General features: G+C 38.9%; 1 protein-coding gene across 1 annotated transcript in view; it reads right to left on the bottom strand.

Moving 5' to 3' along the window:
• JAKMIP3 (Janus kinase and microtubule interacting protein 3) overlaps positions 1-18,550 on the bottom strand; it is a 1,929,353-nt gene that overhangs the window by 622,762 nt on the left and 1,288,041 nt on the right. Inside the window, exon 13 of the mRNA XM_044056811.1 lies at positions 4,213-4,296. Within this exon, the coding sequence (XP_043912746.1) occupies positions 4,213-4,296 (84 nt within the window). The remainder of the gene's footprint in view (positions 1-4,212; positions 4,297-18,550) is intronic.

Raw genomic sequence — 18,550 nt, 5'->3', positions numbered from 1 at the left:
AAGGACAAAACGAAAGGAAAACTGAAAAAAGAAATAAGATGAATGATCCAAGTCCAGAGGCAATCAAATCTCAGGCTGGAGCATTATAAATTCAGCTCTATGGATGGGCAGAACTGGGCAAGTGTAGGCAAAACCCAAAGGGCAGAAAGTCAAGCTTGGCAGAGAAACCCAGGAGAAGAGATATTAGTTTGAAGGCAATGATGGGGGAGGGACAAAATCAAAGAGAAAAGAAGGAACTGAACATATAATGAAAGCAGTAACCTAGAACATGGGTGGAGGGACTTCGATCCCAAACAAAACAAAAAAGTACAAATCAGAATGTATAGGATCCACGGGGATATGATGATCAGGAAAAAAAGTACAAATCAGAATGTGTGCGATATGATATTAAGAGTACTGCACAAATGGGACCCCATGCTAAGAAGGATATATTTAAGGGAAGGAAACCTGACTTGAAATGCTGCTGGAGCTGCATGTGTTCTGGGAGTGCACCTGGGCAAAAAAAGATTTGTCAGAAGCACTAGAATTCTGAAAGAGAATATATAGAAAATGTGAGAAAACTCCTAGGAATTATGTGGTTTGGGTATAGGGGATAAAGAGGGAGGTTGCCAGAAAAATGTGGGTGATAAAATTAATAGCAAAAGAGATAAATAGTTTAATAAACAGAAACTTAGAAACAAAGGGTAACAACAAGAAAAGGCTGGATAGGAGATTTCTAGACATGGAAAGGAAAATATTCGAGGAGGAGAGAAAGCAAATGAACAGTGGAAAGAGATGGTGAGCTACAACTAGTTAAAGGGGCAAAGAATAGGGTTGAGAATAACTAGGATTGGAATGTGAATTAGTAAACTGCTTGTCTAAGTTAAAAAAAAAAGTGAATAATAGGTTAGTACCATGCTAGCTGCTCTTGTGAGCTATTTTAAGTCTAGCCAAATTTCCTTTCAAAGGTGAGAATCAAACCATGCACTTTTGTATGTTAAACACCTTAACCATTATACCAGCTCCTACCCTACATGAAGATCGTGCAAAATATAATTTTGAATGGATACGAAAACATTGCATAGTAAACGAAAAAAAAAAACACAATCTTCGATTCTAGTTTGAACTTCTGCTTGTAACTGTTCACAAGTCTGAAGAAAGTAAATCAAAACAGAACAGTGTATTAAGACAACTGCTGGAAAAATATTTCTACTTTACTTATTTTTGTTTACTTGTTGACCAAAAGGCTCTCCCCATGAAGTTCATGCACAGGAAGGTCACTCACTCAGTTAAACAAGCAACACAAGCCTGCAGTTGTCCCTCATCCTTTATAGGACAGGCACCTTGTATAAGTTTCATTTGTTTCCATTGTGGAAACTGACCGCTCTTATACCTTGCTGAATATTGACTGGATGCTCTTGTCTTCTACTGAAGTTGCCTTGCAGTTCATTACACTCTGATTATATTATACGTGGTATAAGGAGGACCATAATTATGCTCTAAACTGAGGAAAGACAGACTTGTTGGGCATCCTTCTGGAGTCAAAAAGGTCCTAAAAAAATCTTAAGTACCCTTAACCGCTATTAGGCTACAATCTTACACTACAGCACTGAGTGGCCAGTATAGAAGAGCCACAGAAAGTACAAAGAGCTCTAGGATTTTTGCTCTTCCTACCACTCTCTGTGTGGCAAAGATTCACAAAGATTTTTGCTCTTCATAGGTAGGTACTAGGCTATTGGCCCTAGGGCCTATATAAGCCTAGCCAAAAATGTACCCTGGCTTTCGCCACCCAAGAAAATTATTTTCCTGTGCCCCTGTCAAGCAGAGCCTCAGAAGTAATCCCTGGGGTGAATTTCCTATTTCCCATCCAATCATCAAGATTTTTCTTGAAGAGTGCTAATGAGGAGCTATGTTTAGCATAGATAGGTAGTCTGTTCCAGAGTATGGGAAGTCTCTGGGACAGGAATCTATCCCTCCAGCATGTTCTGTTTATTGTGGTAACAAGGTTTAGTTCCCTAGAGTGTGTAGCTTGGAGGGATTGGGATTTCTTTAAGTGGAGCATGTCCAACAGCTCTGGGTTTGACATAGCTTTGTATGTTAGGCAGAGATCGCCTCTGAGTAGGCGATATGCGACAGAGTAAATCTGGAGGTTTTTGAGACAGTCTGCGTAAAGCATCTGTGTGAGGTGAGTAATCCTCTTTGTGAGGTATTTCTGTGGCCTTTCCAGTTGCAGATGTCTTGTGAGGTACATACCAAAAGGGGCATTCTACTCTATAATGGGTCTAATGAGTGATGAGTAGAGGGGAACAATGACCTCTTTTTTTCTGGATGAGAAACCTTTTGTGATGAGGTGAGGAGCCACATAGAAGGATTTCCTGACCACTGTGGTGATGTGATTATCAAAGGAGAGACTACTGCCCACCTGCGTCCCAAGGTCTCTTATCACATTTTCTGCATTAAGTAGACTACCAGCTATGTGGTAGTTCATGGGTACAGAGTTTTTCCAAAAGGGGATGACAATACACTTTTTGGCATTGAGCTTCAGGCCATGGCTTTGACACCAAGCATCTGTCTCAGTGAGGACCTTTTGTAGGATGTCCACATCATTAGGAGTTTTGATTATGGCTCCTAGTTTGCAGTCATCTGCAAACTTTGTTAGCCAAAGACCTTCTGTGTTAGCCTGTACTTCAGAGAAGTAGATATCAAACAGGAGAGGACCCAGGACTGAACCCTGTGGTACTACACTTGTCACTGGTCTGAAGTTGGATTTGGAGTCTGCTACCTTCACAGTGTGGGTTCTGTCCATGAGCCAGTTGGCAACCAATCTTGTGACATAGGGATTTATACCTAGTTTAGCGAGCTTATCTATAATTACACAGTGGGGGGATGGTGTCAAAAGCCTTGGCGAGATCTAGATAAGCTGTGTGAACCACCTTACCCTCATCTATGGCTTTGGTAACTGCTTCAAAGAAGTCAATCAGGTTTAGGAGACATGATCTACCTTTTACAAATCCGAACTGGATAGGGTCCAGAGTTTGGAGATTACTAATGTCATTGTTTTTGACTTTCATGATGATATGTTCCATGGCCTTGCAGACCAGGCTCGTCAGGCTAAAGGGGCAGTAGTTCCTGGGGTCCGTCATGGCTCCCCCTTTGTGGAGTGGGAAAACTGTCACGGTGCGCCATTCAGTGGGCACAAAGCCTGAGGTGAGGCTATGATTAAACATGGTACTTAGGTAGGGTGCCAGTTCATTCTGTAGTTTGTGTAGAACGCAGCCTGGGATATTGTCAGGTCCCATGGATGCTGTGTTCTTGGCTTTGGAGAGTGTATTTTTTACCTGTGCAGCTGTGATTACTGGAACTTTGCATTCTTCCAGTATAGAGATGGGGCCTCAAGGGGGGTGACAAGGGGGTAAAGTTAGCACTGAACCTATCTGCCAGGATGTTGGCAATATCAGTTGGTTCTGTATATTTAGTGCCATTGTGCTGTAACTTAGAGCAGATCTGAGTGTTGCCATTGAGATTCTTGACGTAGCTATAGAATGCTTTGTGGTTGTCTTTAGAGTCAGTGGCAATTTTGTTTTTGTAACTAGCTTTGGAGGATTCTAGCTTTGGAGACTCTTCCCACCACTCTCTGTGTGCAAAGATTAGCGTTTTGCAGCTTTCAAAGCAAACACTTTTCAAAGCACTTAGCACTGTTATACTTATTTTCTCTAATTGTTGTAGTACATGGGAGCAGTAAAGCTACATTTACTTCAAGGAATTATTATTGGAGTCCCTCCAAACATAGCCCTGCTTGTTAAGTGTTCTTGACATGGATATGATGATTTATCTCTCAAACATCAGTCTCAAGGTTAATTAGTCAGCATCCATCAAGAGTATATAAAAAGCTGGGTGTAACTGCATACCCCTTAAACTGACATTATTTTGAGTTGTCTTAGTGCAGGTTGCATAATTTTACATTAATATGTGTAGGCAGTATGTCACAAAGCATGTTCTAGCAAGTATTTAGAATTGTTTATTTCTACATAATAAATCTAAACCGCAAATTTTAGAAAAATAGTCTCAAATTCAACTAAACTAGGCAGACCTGTTTACAATATTATTATGTCTGCAATTATTAAATAGTTCACTGAGAAAACAGCACTGCAAAGATTTTAGTAAACAATGTTTCACATAAAAGTAAAACACAACTTAATATGCATAATAAATGATCCTGTAGAAGTTCTGCACCTGGCCTTGTTCTGCAAGGGCCTTCTCCAGATCTTCGATTCTAGCTTGGCATCTTTGAACTTCTGCTTGTAACTGTTCACGAGTCTGAAGAAAGTAAATCAAAACAGAACAGTGTATTAAAAGACAACTACTGGAAAAATATTTTTACATTACTTATTTTTGTTTACTTGTTAAACAGATAAAATACTTCCATCTGGCCCCTACTCAACTGTAAACCAGTTATACAGTAAAAACAAAGTTAGAACTCATATCTGCTCTCATATATATGGATTAGTCATAATAAATCAATAAGATATTTAATTTACACTTTGTTGACCAAATTTGTCCAAATAAGTTAGTAGCCTATTTTCAGGAGAGACCTGAACTGGTATTTATACTACTAGGGGAAATTTGGGCAGAGCATTACAAAACTTCCCCTATGCTTTGTAGTAGGGGGATGCATTTATGTGTGACACAACAGACTTCCAGTTCTTGTTCCAGGCACAGAGGTGGCCTGGAGAAACAGGGAGAAAATATGTCTGATTCAGCTTGTGCTGAAACTGGAATGAAAGTTGCTGAAATGTAGTTGAAATGGTAGAATCACTACCAGAATTTTTTTCTGATGAGGTGGTTACAGAAAAAACAGTGACACTGGAGAAAAAGGAGATTGTGAAGGAAAAGGAGACTGTAGCCGAAACAGATGGATTCAGAGGAAAACTTTCAGAGGAGATTGTTTGAAGGAGAGACAATTACCTCTGAAAAATGCATAACTACAACCCTCCAATTGGGGGGGGGGGGTGCAGGATGATTATTTGGATGAAATGGTAAACCAAAGTCAGCCAGAAAGTGGAGCAGTAATTTCATGGAGCGACATTATGGAAAAAAATAGAACAAGAAAAAGGATAACAAGAGACTGTATCAGAAAAAGTTCCAGAGACAAAACCTTTTGCACAAACGGTTGGAGAAGGAACAAGGAAGAAAAAAAAAATAAAAGAAACAAAAAAGAAGTATACAGTACGTGTGAACAGTAAAAAAAATAAGAAAGTTTGGACAGGTATGAGGTTTGGGACTCTGTCATAGCACTTCTGGGTGTCAAAGCAAAATAGATAAAAACATTTCTTTTAATTAATAAAGAGACTTTTTGTGACTTGATATTTGAGACTGGGCAGGCCATGGAAAATTTTATGGGTGGCTACGATCAAAAGAAAAATACTTATCCATGGTCAGAATATGTAGTGCAAGCTTTTTACAGACAAACAAAAAAAGAATAATGATCCAGTTTAGAACTGAAGTTGAAGCAAAAGAACTGAAAGAACATTTCTTAACTATAGGTAAAGAAGTAATGGACACTAAAAAAAATATATGATGATAGAGGACTATGGGTTGGGGGATGGCAATGTGGAATAATACTGAAAATGGAAAATTATAATGTTATGCATGTACCTATCAATGTTCATGGTAATAGGGGTTTTGTGAAATACGGAGGTCATCCAAAGGTTTGTTATTTTTATGGAAAAAATGATCATTTAAACAATGAATGTGATAAAAAAAGATGTTATTTATGTGGTAAAACAGGGCATAATGCAAAAAATGTGATTTCAAGTGCAAAAAATGTGGCAATACTGGTCATTCATGTCTAGAATGTGAAATGAAAAAAACAAATTCTAAGCTTGTTTCCTGCCTTTCCTGTAACTAGTCTAGTCCAGATGCAGTTTTGCTGTAACCAGGACTGTTTGTAAGCTTCTGAGCCCCCAAAGCCTTTCTGTGTTAGGAGGGAAGCCTTCTAGCTTATCAGTGGAAGTAGTAAGCACCAGGTAGCCTATCTACCATAAGAGTGGTTTCTGTCCCAGAAATTGTAGTTTATTGGCCGTTTGGGCAGTTCCATCTCTTTCAACATTCTAGTTTAAAAGCCTGCATTTGCACTTGTTTACCACCTTTCCTGTAACTAGTCTAGACCACATACAGATTTGCTGTATCCAAGACTGTTTGTAAGCTTCTGAGCCCCCAAGCCTTTCTGTGTTGGAGGAAAGCTTTCTAGCTTATCAGTGGGAGTGATAAGCACTAGGTAGCCTGTCTACCCCAAGAGTAGTTTCTGGCCCAGAAATTGTAGTTTATTGGCTGTTTGGGCAGTTTTTCCATCTCTTTCAACCTTCTGGTTTAAAAGCCCATGTTTGTACTTGTTTCCCACCTTTCCTGTAACTAGTCTAGTCCATATACAGATTTGCTGTATCCAGGACTGCTTGTAAGCTTCTGAGCCCCCCCCCCCAAGCCTTTCTGTTTTGGAGGGAAACCTTCTAGCTTATCAGTGGGAGTGATAAGCACTAGGTATCCTATCTACCACAAGATCCAGTACAGATTCTTAGTTTTAGCACTTGAATTTGCTTATTTGTGCTTAGCACTTGTTCAGAACTTGTTGTTAGCACTAAATAAGCTAAAGATTTCTACAGCACTCAACCTTCCTCATTACCTAGAGGAAAACAGTTTTAGTACTTACTTTCCTCACTTGCTTAGAGAAAAACAGCTCTTATACTCACTTTCCTCACTTGTCTAGAGGAAATCAGTTTTTTATTCAGGCATGTCCAAGGGTCAGCTCCCGGTGTTCTCTCCTGTCTATCCGATGAATCTGGGCATCTTGGGGCAATGTAGCAATTGCCTCATGAACACAGACAACCCTCTCCTCCTACCACCCAACACCACAACCTGTGAGAGATGCACTTATCTAGCCAAACTGGAGGTAAAGCTCTCTCCAACCAAGACTGAACTTGACAGTCAAGAGGAGAAGGTAAAAACTTGCACCATACCACACTCATCACATAGTCCCCCTAAACCTACACCACCAAAATCCACACATAGAAACACAAAACCATTTACGGAGGCACTCAATAATAATCTGCTCAAGCAAAAGAGACCTCCAAAGCAGAAACTCAAGCAACCTCCACCCTCCAACACAACCCAAATGACACATAGCCCACAGACTCAGTGTGCCACTCAACCACAGCCTATAAGGCAAAACAATGAACCCAACACACTAATCATAGGTGACTCTATAGTCAGGCACACTGATGTCCCACTCACCAGACTAAACAAGGAGAAGGTTATTGTCAGCTGCCTGTCGGATGCCAGGATCCGCTACATAACCCACGCACTCAGGTCACTCCACAACAAGTACAAATATGACTCTGTCATTGTCCATGTTGGTGTGAATGACCTGAGATGTACCTCCCTGGACTACAAGAAAAGAGACATGGAAGAGCTCTCCAGTCTTGTAGCCCAGGCAGGTATAACCCTAGCCCTGTGTAGCATCCTGCCATTGCCCAGAATGATACCACAGTACAAACACAAAATGATTGACTTCAACAATTGGCTAAGTTTCTGGCGTCATTCTAAGGAGATCCAGTATATGTCTGCCTGGGATGACATGGCCGATGGGCCATGATGCTTTGCCAGAGATGGCCTGCACCTGTCACCGCTGGGATTCCGGATACTGGCTAAGGCTCTTGCTGCCCCTATAGTGCCTTTTTTAGGCAAGGTTAAAATGACAAATTCACCACCATAACAGGAACAGGCAAGCAAAAACTGAGGGTAATGCTACTCAATGCTAAAAGTCTAAACCTCAAAATGCACTCCCTCGAGGCCCTCCATAAAATGGAGAACATCAATATCTGTGCAGTGACTGAGACCTGGTTCAAGACTCCAGAGAGCACCCCTTCATTACCAGGCTATAACTCATACCACACTTTTCGGCCACCTAACCTGGACCAGAACAGCAAAGGTGGAGGTGTGTCCATATTCATTAAGGATATGAACACCTCCAGGCTAGTTGATCAGCATAATGCATTCAAGGTTATCCAAGTGCAACTAACTCTGGGAAAAACTGCAATGCAAATTGTAGCTTGCTACAGATCCCCCACCATGCCCCAGGATGCCCACTCCTCTTTTCTTGATAAACTGGAAAATATTAGGGTTCAACCAAACACCCTAATAATGGGTGATTTCAACTACCCCACCATTAACTGGGAAAACTACTCATGTTCCAACTCCTTCGCTCAACACTTTCTGGAATTCATAAATTCCAATGCCCTGGATCAACTAATCCACACCCCCACCAGGGGCAACAATATCCTAGACCTAGTCATTACCAACATGAATGACTGGTGTTCCACACCTGAAGTCAACTCCTCATTGGTCAGATCTGACCATAAGCTAATCACCCTAGATATCCACATCCCGCCCCCATCCCCCCACCCCCATTAAGGAAATCATGGTAAAAATTTTCTCCAAAGCCAACTTCATCCTTCTTATGACAGAAGTGACGAACTTCATGACACTCATGCAGATGGACAATACAGTTACGACTGCTGAATCCTACACAGATGCACTCTATAAGCACTTACACGAGTGCATGGATCGTGCTATCCCAAACAGAACCAAGACGCTATCCTCCAAAAAAAGGAAGCCAATGTGGTGGTCCCCTTCCATAAACAAACTCTACAACAGAAGGAAGAAATTGTTGCAAAAGAGAGTAAAATCCCATGAGTGGAAGAGTTCCCTGGTCAACCTCAGTAATAAGCTGAGATCTCTTATAAGATCCTCCAAAGCTAGCTTCAAAAACAAAATCACCACTGATTCTAGGGACAACCACAAAACATTCTATAGCTATATCAAGAATCTCAATGGCAACACCCAGATCTGCTCTGAGTTACAGCACAATGGCATGAAAATTACAGAACCAACTGATATTGCCAACATCCTGGCAGATAAGCATCCATGGGACCGGACAACATCCCAGGCTGTGTTTTACACAAACTTCAGAACGAACTGGCTTCCCACCTAAGCACCATGTTCAGTCATAGTCTCTCATCAGGCTTTGTGTCCACTGAATGGTGCACAGCAACAGTTATCCCACTCCACAAAGGGGGGAGCCACCACTGATCCCAGGAACTATCGTCCCTATTAGCCTGACGTGCATGGTCTGTAAGGCCATGGAACACATCATCATGAACTCATAAACAAAGACATTGGTAACCTCCCCCTGAACCTGGTCGATTTCTTTGAGGCAGTCACCAAAGCTGTAGACAAGAGTAAGGTGGTTCACACAGCCTATCTTGACCTCACCAAGGCTTCTGACACCATCCCCCATTCTGGAATTATAGCTAAACTCACTAAACTAGGTATAAATCCCTATGACACAAGATGGGTTGCCAACTGGCTCACTGACAGAACCCACACTGTAAAAGTTGCAGACTCCAAATCTGACTTCAAACCAGTGACAAGTGGAGTACCACAGGGTTCAGTCCTGAGACCTCTCCTGTTTGGTATCTACTTCTCTGAAGTACAGGCTAACATAGAAGGCCTCTGGCTAATGAAGTTCGCAGATGACTGCAAACTTGGAGCCATAGTTGAGTCCCCAAAGGATGTGGACATCCTACAGAAGGGTCTCACTGACACAGATGCCTGGTGTCAGAGGCATGGCCTCAATCTCAATGCCAAAAAGTGCATTGTCATCCCTTTTGGTGAAAACTCTGTACACATGAACTACCACATAGGCGGCAGTCTACTTAATGCTGAATGTGTGATAAGAGACCTGGAGACCCAAGTGGACAGTAATCACTCCTTTGATAATCACATTGCCACAGTAGTCAGGAAATCCTTCTACGTGGCACACTTCATCACAAAAGGGTTCTCATCTAGGATAAATAGGTCATTGTTCCCCTCTACTCAACACTCATTAGACCCATTATAGAGTACAATGCCCCTTTTGGAATGTACCTCACAAGACATCTGCAGCAGCTGGAAAGGCCACAAAAGTACCTTACAAAGAGGATTACTGACCTCAAACAGATGCCCTACACTGGCCGTCTCAAAAAACTCCAGCTTTACTCCATCGCATATCGCCTACTCTGAGGTGATCTCTGACTAATATATAAATCTATGTCAAACCCAGAGCTGTTGGACATACTACACATAAAGAAATCCCAATCCCTCCAAGCTACACACTCTAGGGACCTAAACCTTGTCACCACAATAAATCGGACATGCTGGAGGGATAGATTCCTGTCTCAGAGACTTCCCATACTCTGGAACAAGCTACCCATCTATGTCAAGCAAAGTTCCTCGTTAGCACTTTTCAAGAAAAATCTTGATAATTGGATGGGAAATAGGAAACACATCCCAGGGATCACTTTGGTGGCTCTGCTTGACAGGGGCACAGGAAAATAACTTTCTTGGGTGGCGTATGCCAGGGAACCTTGTTGGCTAGGTTTACTTAGGCCCTTGGGCCAATAGCCTAGTACCTACCTATGAACCTATGAATGTGCAAGAAAATGAAATTATACAGGATAAAAAGATATAAAATGTGTTATACAAGAAAATGTACAAAAAGATGGGACTGATAAAGACGTTATACATGAAGTTAAAGAAAGTCACAAGGAAAGGGAAACAAAGGAGACAAGTGAGAAAGAAGCTGAGTGGTGCACAGTAAGAAATAAAAAGAATTCTATAAGGAAAAGAGTTAAAGAAAGGAAAAGAAAATTCACAAATGTAATGCCTAGAGAAAATACGAAAGGAATGTGATAAATATTTTATTATACTAATTGTTCTTAAAAGCTGAAAATATTACTTCCCTAACAACTTATCCTCTCAACACATCCAGTCTTCCATACCCCCTACACGACCCTCTGCTTCTAATCCCCCACCAATATTTGAACCTAAACCCATCTCTACCTCCTTCATAAAAAAATTACTCACTAAATTAAACCATACTCCAATGCCCCTGACAATATGCCATAAGGGATGCAAAAACAATAGCATCTCTAATTTCCGGGGTCTATATCAGTTCAACGAAACAGCACATCATCAAATACAACCTCGAACTTCTAACCATGAACTCTAAAAACATCGAAAGCTCAGAACAACAAAGTTTTTCCCTGGGAAAAAATTCACTGTTCAGAGAAACACATACACAACACAAGCACACCAAAAAAACAGCAATCCAGAAACATACACTTAAAATCCTACATCTAATCCTACACTAAACTGTACATACAGTACTATCTATCCACTATCCTTAACCCAAACCCTAACCCTAAAGTCCGTCACTATCGCACACTCACCTCACCCGTGCCCTAACCCTAACTCACATACCCGCCCTAACCCTAAAGTCTATCACTATCGCACACTCACCTCACCCGCGCCCTAACCTTAACTCACATACCCCAGCCTAACCTTAAAGTCCAAACAATCACAAACTTACCTGTATCCAACCCGTAACTTTCCACCACAGTGCTGAAAATAGCGAAGCCACAGAAACAGACAACTGAATTCTTTCCCTAGGAATAAATTTGGTTATCTGCAGCTTCGCTGTTTTTAGCATTTGCTGTTTTTGGTTCGATATTAGACCATTCAAAGTATTAACAATTCGATGATCTAATATAGACCCTAATTTCTGCCCTATAGCTATCCTCTCCCCTATCTCTAAAATCCTAGAGAAATGCATCTACCTACAGCTTATGCCAATTCTAGCCTTGCATCAACTAATTACTCCAACCCAACACAGTTTTCAACCTGGCCATAGTACTATCACGACCCTGCTCTCATTCTTAGACACAGTAAATCTATCCCATGACACTGGTAAAATTGTCTCTACAGTTCTACTAGACCTCTCTAAAATATTCGATACCATTTCTCACACCCACCTCTTAAACCACCTTTCTAGCCTCCATCTCTCCAAAAATTCTTTATCTTGGTTCTCAAGCTACCTCTCTGGCAGGTCTCAGGCAGTGAAATGGGGGAAGGGCACCTCATCCTTCCTTCCAACCCCCACTGGGGTATCTCATGGATCTATACTTGGTCCAATGCTGTTCAACATCTTTATTAATGACTTCCACAAAGCCATACGCAATACCAAAATTGTACAATATGGAGATGATTCAGCTTTAATCTGCTGAGCCCCCACCCTCCCTGAGCTACAAATAACCCAAACTGCCTTCTCTTCCACTGAACAATGGATGCTCCAAAACCACCTTTCACTAAATGCCAGCAAATCCAAAATTCTGTTATTCTATCCGTCAAAAGCCTCCCCTCTTGATAAAAAATATTTCCAAATTAATAGCCACAACAACACTGCCTTAGAGGTTGCTCCCTTTGCTAAACTTCTTGGGGTAACTATTGATGAGCACCTAAAATTCGACACTCACATCCAGCAAAACATTAAGAAAACTCATGTTAAACTTGGTATGCTATACAGAAACATCCACTTCCTTTCCCCTCTCACCAGACAAACCCTTGCCACTAACTATTTGCTCCCCTCACTTTTATATGGTGCTCCTCTCCTATCAAACCTATTTTCATTTCTCTCCTCCAAACTAGAAGTCTGCTACAATAAAATTTCTAAATTTGCCACCAAAGCCAAATTTTCCTCACATCATTGTACTGCCCTTCATTTGTTAAACTGGCTTGAACTACCCAGCCATCTATTTTATCTCCAAATTACTACAGCCCATAAACTAATTTTTCAAACTACTAAGTGCCCAGCCCTAACCAATATTCCCCAACCATACTTCTCTCCAAGATCTCTAAGATCATCCCACCAAAACCTAATCACTGTCCATAAACCCAATCGTCCTGCTGGACAGTATCTGCTATTCTTTTCTTTAGTTAAAAAATGTAATTCCTTGCCATCCTCCATAAGGACGTGTGAAAGCTTTGAAACCTTTAAAACTATTCTACACTCCTACCTTTCTTCCAAATGGAAATGCAACTGTTCTCTCCCTACATAGCCTTATGCTACTCTCTCTCCATAAGCTTTTCTCTACCTCTGAGCCTAAACCTAACCTGACGTAATAGTAAAAGCAAACTCACCTGTACAACCCACATTAAACTCTACCATCTCTGCTCTCTTTCTCTTCTCATGTCTTTCCCTCTCATTCTCAGTTGCCTCTGCCTCCCTACACTTTAGATACCTTCTAACCTGGGAACATATTCCTGTTCTTTAGCTTAAAATAAAATCCGCAACAACATATTCCTGTTCTTTAGCTTAAAATAAAATCTGCATCCACAATTTCTTCTCAATAATTTCCCTGTACCTACTCTATATCATACCTTCATAAATACTTGACACCATGAAACCATATAATTTATGTTGTTCTCTGACTCAAATTCATTTTTTAATTGTCTTTCTCTTTACTTTGATTGTAACTGTGACCACACTGTGTAACACAAACTTATTTAATTGTATTCTTTACCTCATTTAATTTTGATTTTATATGTGAATAACTGTGTATAACACTATGTAATGTGGAGCTTTTCTCCCTGGGCCAACACTGAAAATGGGCTTGGATCTGAAAATGGTTATTTTGCATTTTTCAGATGGCTTGGGGTACCCGATGGCAATAAAGCTCTGCTGGAGTTTTTAGACCATTTGGCAACATGAATGGAGGCAATGGAAGAAAAGGAGTACATCACAATAGGATAGGAAAGGAAAAGAATACATGAGAAAGTATATAATGAAATTGGAGAGTGGGCAGTATTGTATTTGTGAAATGATCGTATACACATGAAAAACTTCCATATAAACTGGCCTGAATGCTTGACTGAATTTAAAAAGAAGTATAAAAAGTGTATTTTTTTTTTGTTTAATGGCAGGATGATGTAAGAAAAGAAGAGAAAGGGAAGTATGGGAAAATGTATAGAAATGTTTTAGAGAATTCAGAGAATAATACAATGGAGTATTATGATATGGAAAAAAATCCCCCTATTATTTTTGGCTTTGTCCAGATTTTTTGCAATGAGAGGATGAGAGGTATGTTTGGATGATGTGCTGAAAACTGGGTGTGGTGCATTTTTCAGTGAATGAACTTTCTTTGCTATGAATAAACTTTGTGAAAATGATATAGTTGTGATGCAATGGGATGGTTTGATAAAAGAAATGAAAGAAATAGTCTTCTGTGGAGGGTGTATAGATTAGCATTTAGGAAAAGAAGGGAAAATAGCATATATGTCTAATGCTTATATGATCCCACAAAAATATGAAAAGGACAATTGGTGCTTTCTTTCATATGGAGTTCAAGATTTAACCCAGTGAAAAGATGTGTTGTATATGAGCAAAGATAAAAGGAGATTAGGGTTATAAATCCAGTTGTTTATTCTGCTTCTTTAAACTTGAATACAGTATTAAAATATAATGAGAATTTGATAGTGAGAATGTTTAAATATAAATACTAAAAAATTTCAGAGATGATGAGAAAAAGAAAAAGAGAAAATGAGTATGTAAATAAAGAAATTAAAAATTATCAAGAAAAAATACTAACGTGGAATATATGTAGAGTCTGAAAGATAGAAGGATGTGGTATAATAATGTGATGAAGCATTACTATTATGCAAATTCTTGGTAACATTTTTCAGAAGAAATGATTAATGTCACTAACCTAAGGAAAAAGAGGTGCATCAAGACTAACCCCGGCATGCAGGAATAGTGCAAGAGCTGCTGGAGGCAATATGGCCACCGAGAGATCCAGAAAGGAGCGCTCCTGCACTATTCCTGCACGGAACAGCTCCTGTATGCTAATTACCCCATTTGCAGGTGAAAATCATGCAAATGAGGTGAATTAGTGATCCAGGAAGCAGGCAGCTGTCCATGTAGGATTAGTGTAATCTGCAGAAATGTATTTGGCTAGTAACCGAGTACATATCTGCAAACTACAAAACGGAGCCATGACAGCTCCAAATAAAGGATGTATATAATGTGGAAGGCATGTCAATGGCCAAATATATGGCCATTGACATGGAAAATAGTTTGAAAATAACAAAAACTAACTTTTACTTTTTGTTTGGCTGATTTTGGCCGTTTAAGCGTAGGGCAGCAGCTCCCAAACGGGATCGGCCAGAAAAAAAAATAAAACCTTGAAAACAACTTTTTAGGCAAAATCACAATTTTGCCATTATAGTCAATGTAGCACTTCTTCTGAAAGACTTCCACACCACCACAGAAACAGAACAGAACAGTTCCTCTGCTCGACAGCACAAAACCAACTCGGCTGCAACAACAGTTGACCCAAAGATGAAATTTAATATACGTGAAATGTTAAGCGCTTTCACTCACAAGCATTGTGAGCTTCATCAGAACAATCAATCAGTCATACAAACTACTTAAATACATAAAAAGGCGCCAAACTAATTGATGGCAGTCCATTGTTCTTAAAAAGACATGGTACCATATATAATAACTATAAAAATAAAAATGATACACATATATATGCAAAGTATATATAAAATATATTAAATATTAAGTATTAAGTATTTATCTTCTTCTATCCAACAATGGTTTAATAGATATGAAATCATTTAATCCAGGGGGCGTGTTGGCATCAGTAAATAACTGCCACCATATTTCCTTACAAGCCAAAACATTCTTAATATCACCCCCCCCTAGGGTCGGGAATAATGTTTTCCAAAATACCGAAAGTAAACTTATGTTCATTTCCATACTTTTCCACATGCTTAAATAAAGCATTTTTATTATCCTTAGTCCTGATACTATATAGGTGAACATATATCCTTTTCTTAAAACATCGCTCTGTCTTACCTATATAGTATCCTGGACAAACCGTGCATTTTGCCAAATATATGACATATCTGGTTGCACAATTTCCTTTAACAAATCTAATCTTAGTTCTATTAATATTATCCAAAATTAAACTTTCACTTTCATTTATGGTATAACATTGGTTACATTGTCCACATTTTGTGGTATGTTTATTCCTATTCTCTAATCCCCTGTTCCCGTTACCTTGCTCTAAATAACCTTTAATGTTTTTCCCCATTTTATATACAAACAATGGTTTCAAACCTAATACTTCTTTGATTTCATCATCCACTAAAAAAATATTCCACATACTGGAAATAATCTCTCTAACATTCTTCGTATATGGTCCATACTCTATTACGCACACTTTGTTAAAACCATTAGAAATAGAATCTTTCTTGATACAAGAATTTATCCCTTTTGCCCTGGCTCCTAACAACGGTATATATTTTTCACCTCTTGCCCCTAATACATATTTCTTCACATCATCCATCATCTCTACCTGATAATTCCTATCTAAAAATAAACTAGTGATAAAATTTAGTTCTTCAATGACATCCTCATAATCCGATGTCATGCGAATAGCTCTCACACATTGCCCTTTGAAAATATTGTATTTCATTTTTCTAGGATGATTACTGGAATATTCTAAATACGAATTAGTGTAAGTATTTTTCCTATAAATTTTCGATTTAAACTCATTACACCCTTCAAATACATAGGTGTCCAAATATGGAACTCCCGAGGTGGAACTAGTAACTGTAAACTTCAGGTACTCACTACTAGTGTTAAGATACTCCAAAAATTGGTTACATGCTCACCACCACCTTCCCATAAAATGTAAATGTCGTCCAGAAATCTGGAATAATAGCTCATGTCTTTGAAGAATTCACTATTGAAAATAGTCGAGTTCTCCCAATCAAGCATAACCAAGTTGTCATATATGGGGGCACAAGCGGCCCCCATAGCTACCCCCCTGGTCTGTCTGAAAAGTTCCCCTTCAAAGTAGATGTAATTGTGTTCTAACACAATAGACATAAGCTCTAACAGTAAACAAGTACTGTCCCAATTCAGATTTCCATACTTATAAATACTGTTTTGGAAGGCTTCCATCCCTTCTTGTTTAGGGATACTAGAGAATAAATCGACCACATCAATCGAAATATATATCAAATTAGTTTTCCAACTGTTAACTGGAAAATTTTCCAAAAACTGCCAGGAATCCTTAACCATATGTTCCACTTTGTCATAAATATGTTTCAATTTATTATCTATGACAACACCCAAAGGAAAAGTTTTAGACCTGCTACCAGATATAATTGGTCTAAAGGGTGGTGTTAACTCACACTTATGAGTCTTAGGTATCCCTATTAAAGTGGCCAGTTGGGGAAATTCCACTTTCATAAATTTATACAAGTCCTCAGATATTCTCCTATCAAGCAAGAACTCCTCTATGTACAAGTCAATTCTTCTATACGCGATGTTAATTTTGTTTAATGACACTATCTCATAATTTCCTGAAGTATGCAAAATATCATACATTCTCATATTGTACTCAGACCTGTCAAATATTACGATTCCACCACCCTAATCGGGTTTCATTACCCTAATGTCCTTGTTGTTACTTAATTCCTTGAGAGTATGCCATTCCAAACTACTTAAATTGGTGTTAACTTTCCTATTTCTTCTATTCTGCAACCCGTAAATTTCCTTTGAGACCACATTGTCGAACAATTGGACAGTAGGATGCATGATGGGGACAAAGTTACTTTTTTTCTTTAATTTATTCACTTTCCCTCCATATTCCGTACCATTTCTAAAAAGCAGACTTAGATTAAGTCTCCTGATAAATAGTTTGAACTCTTGAAGACAGTCGACTAATTTAAAACATCCTGTAGGTATATATTTCATATCTTTTGATAGTATATCAAAATGTACCTTATTAATGGGTAGATGTGTATAATTATATATCTTGAAATTTTTATACTTAAATATTGGGCCATCAACCTCAATACCACATTCAATTCCTTCTTCCTCAACTACATTGGATGTGCTACTAATATTTAATACTCGTACCCCTTCTTTCTCCAGTTTCTCCCCTTTGTCCATTCTGTGTGTCCTTCTCCATCCATATCCTTGTGAAAATTAGAATTCGAATGATGTGAACTGCCAGTATACAATGACTGCCTTTCATATCCATATGTTTTACCATCAAATTCTCTACCTGTACTACTAGTAGGGTGTGCAGATGACCTAAATTGCTTAGTCTCACCCCATGTGTAAGACACACCCTTGCTATATTGTTCTATATCTCTTTGAATTTTCTTACACTTCTTCTCATATATTTTGTTAGTCTTCTGTTCCGCTAATTCAAACTGTTTGATATACAATCTTTCCCATTGAGGAAACAATAAATCCTTAATAATTATTTCATTTAACTGTTCAACTTCATTCATCAATTTGCATAATTTCTCATCATTACATTTTATCAATAAATTCATATATTGTGTCCCAAATAAATCAAATAAATTAGTAAATTCATTTTTAGTATTAATAGATAAATCGACCCCCATAGGTGTCTTAAAAAACCTTAGTCCCATCTGGACAATGTGAACATCAATACATTTAGTGAGATATGCATTATCTAATTTCACAGAATTAATCATATTAAGCTTTTTCCCAAAATAATATATGAGATCTTTCAAAGTTCCTTTTATATTGCGAGGGTCAAAATTGTCATTTTTTTTATTATTAGCAGCCCGTTCACTATCAAAAACA

Source organism: Protopterus annectens, chromosome 14.part0 (assembly GCF_019279795.1).
Source record: "Protopterus annectens isolate FY-2018-M chromosome 14.part0, PAN1.0, whole genome shotgun sequence".
NCBI classification, from domain to species: domain Eukaryota; kingdom Metazoa; phylum Chordata; order Ceratodontiformes; family Protopteridae; genus Protopterus; species Protopterus annectens.
Note: the sequence above shows the minus strand (reverse complement) of the source record. Positions and strands in the feature narration are given on the sequence as shown.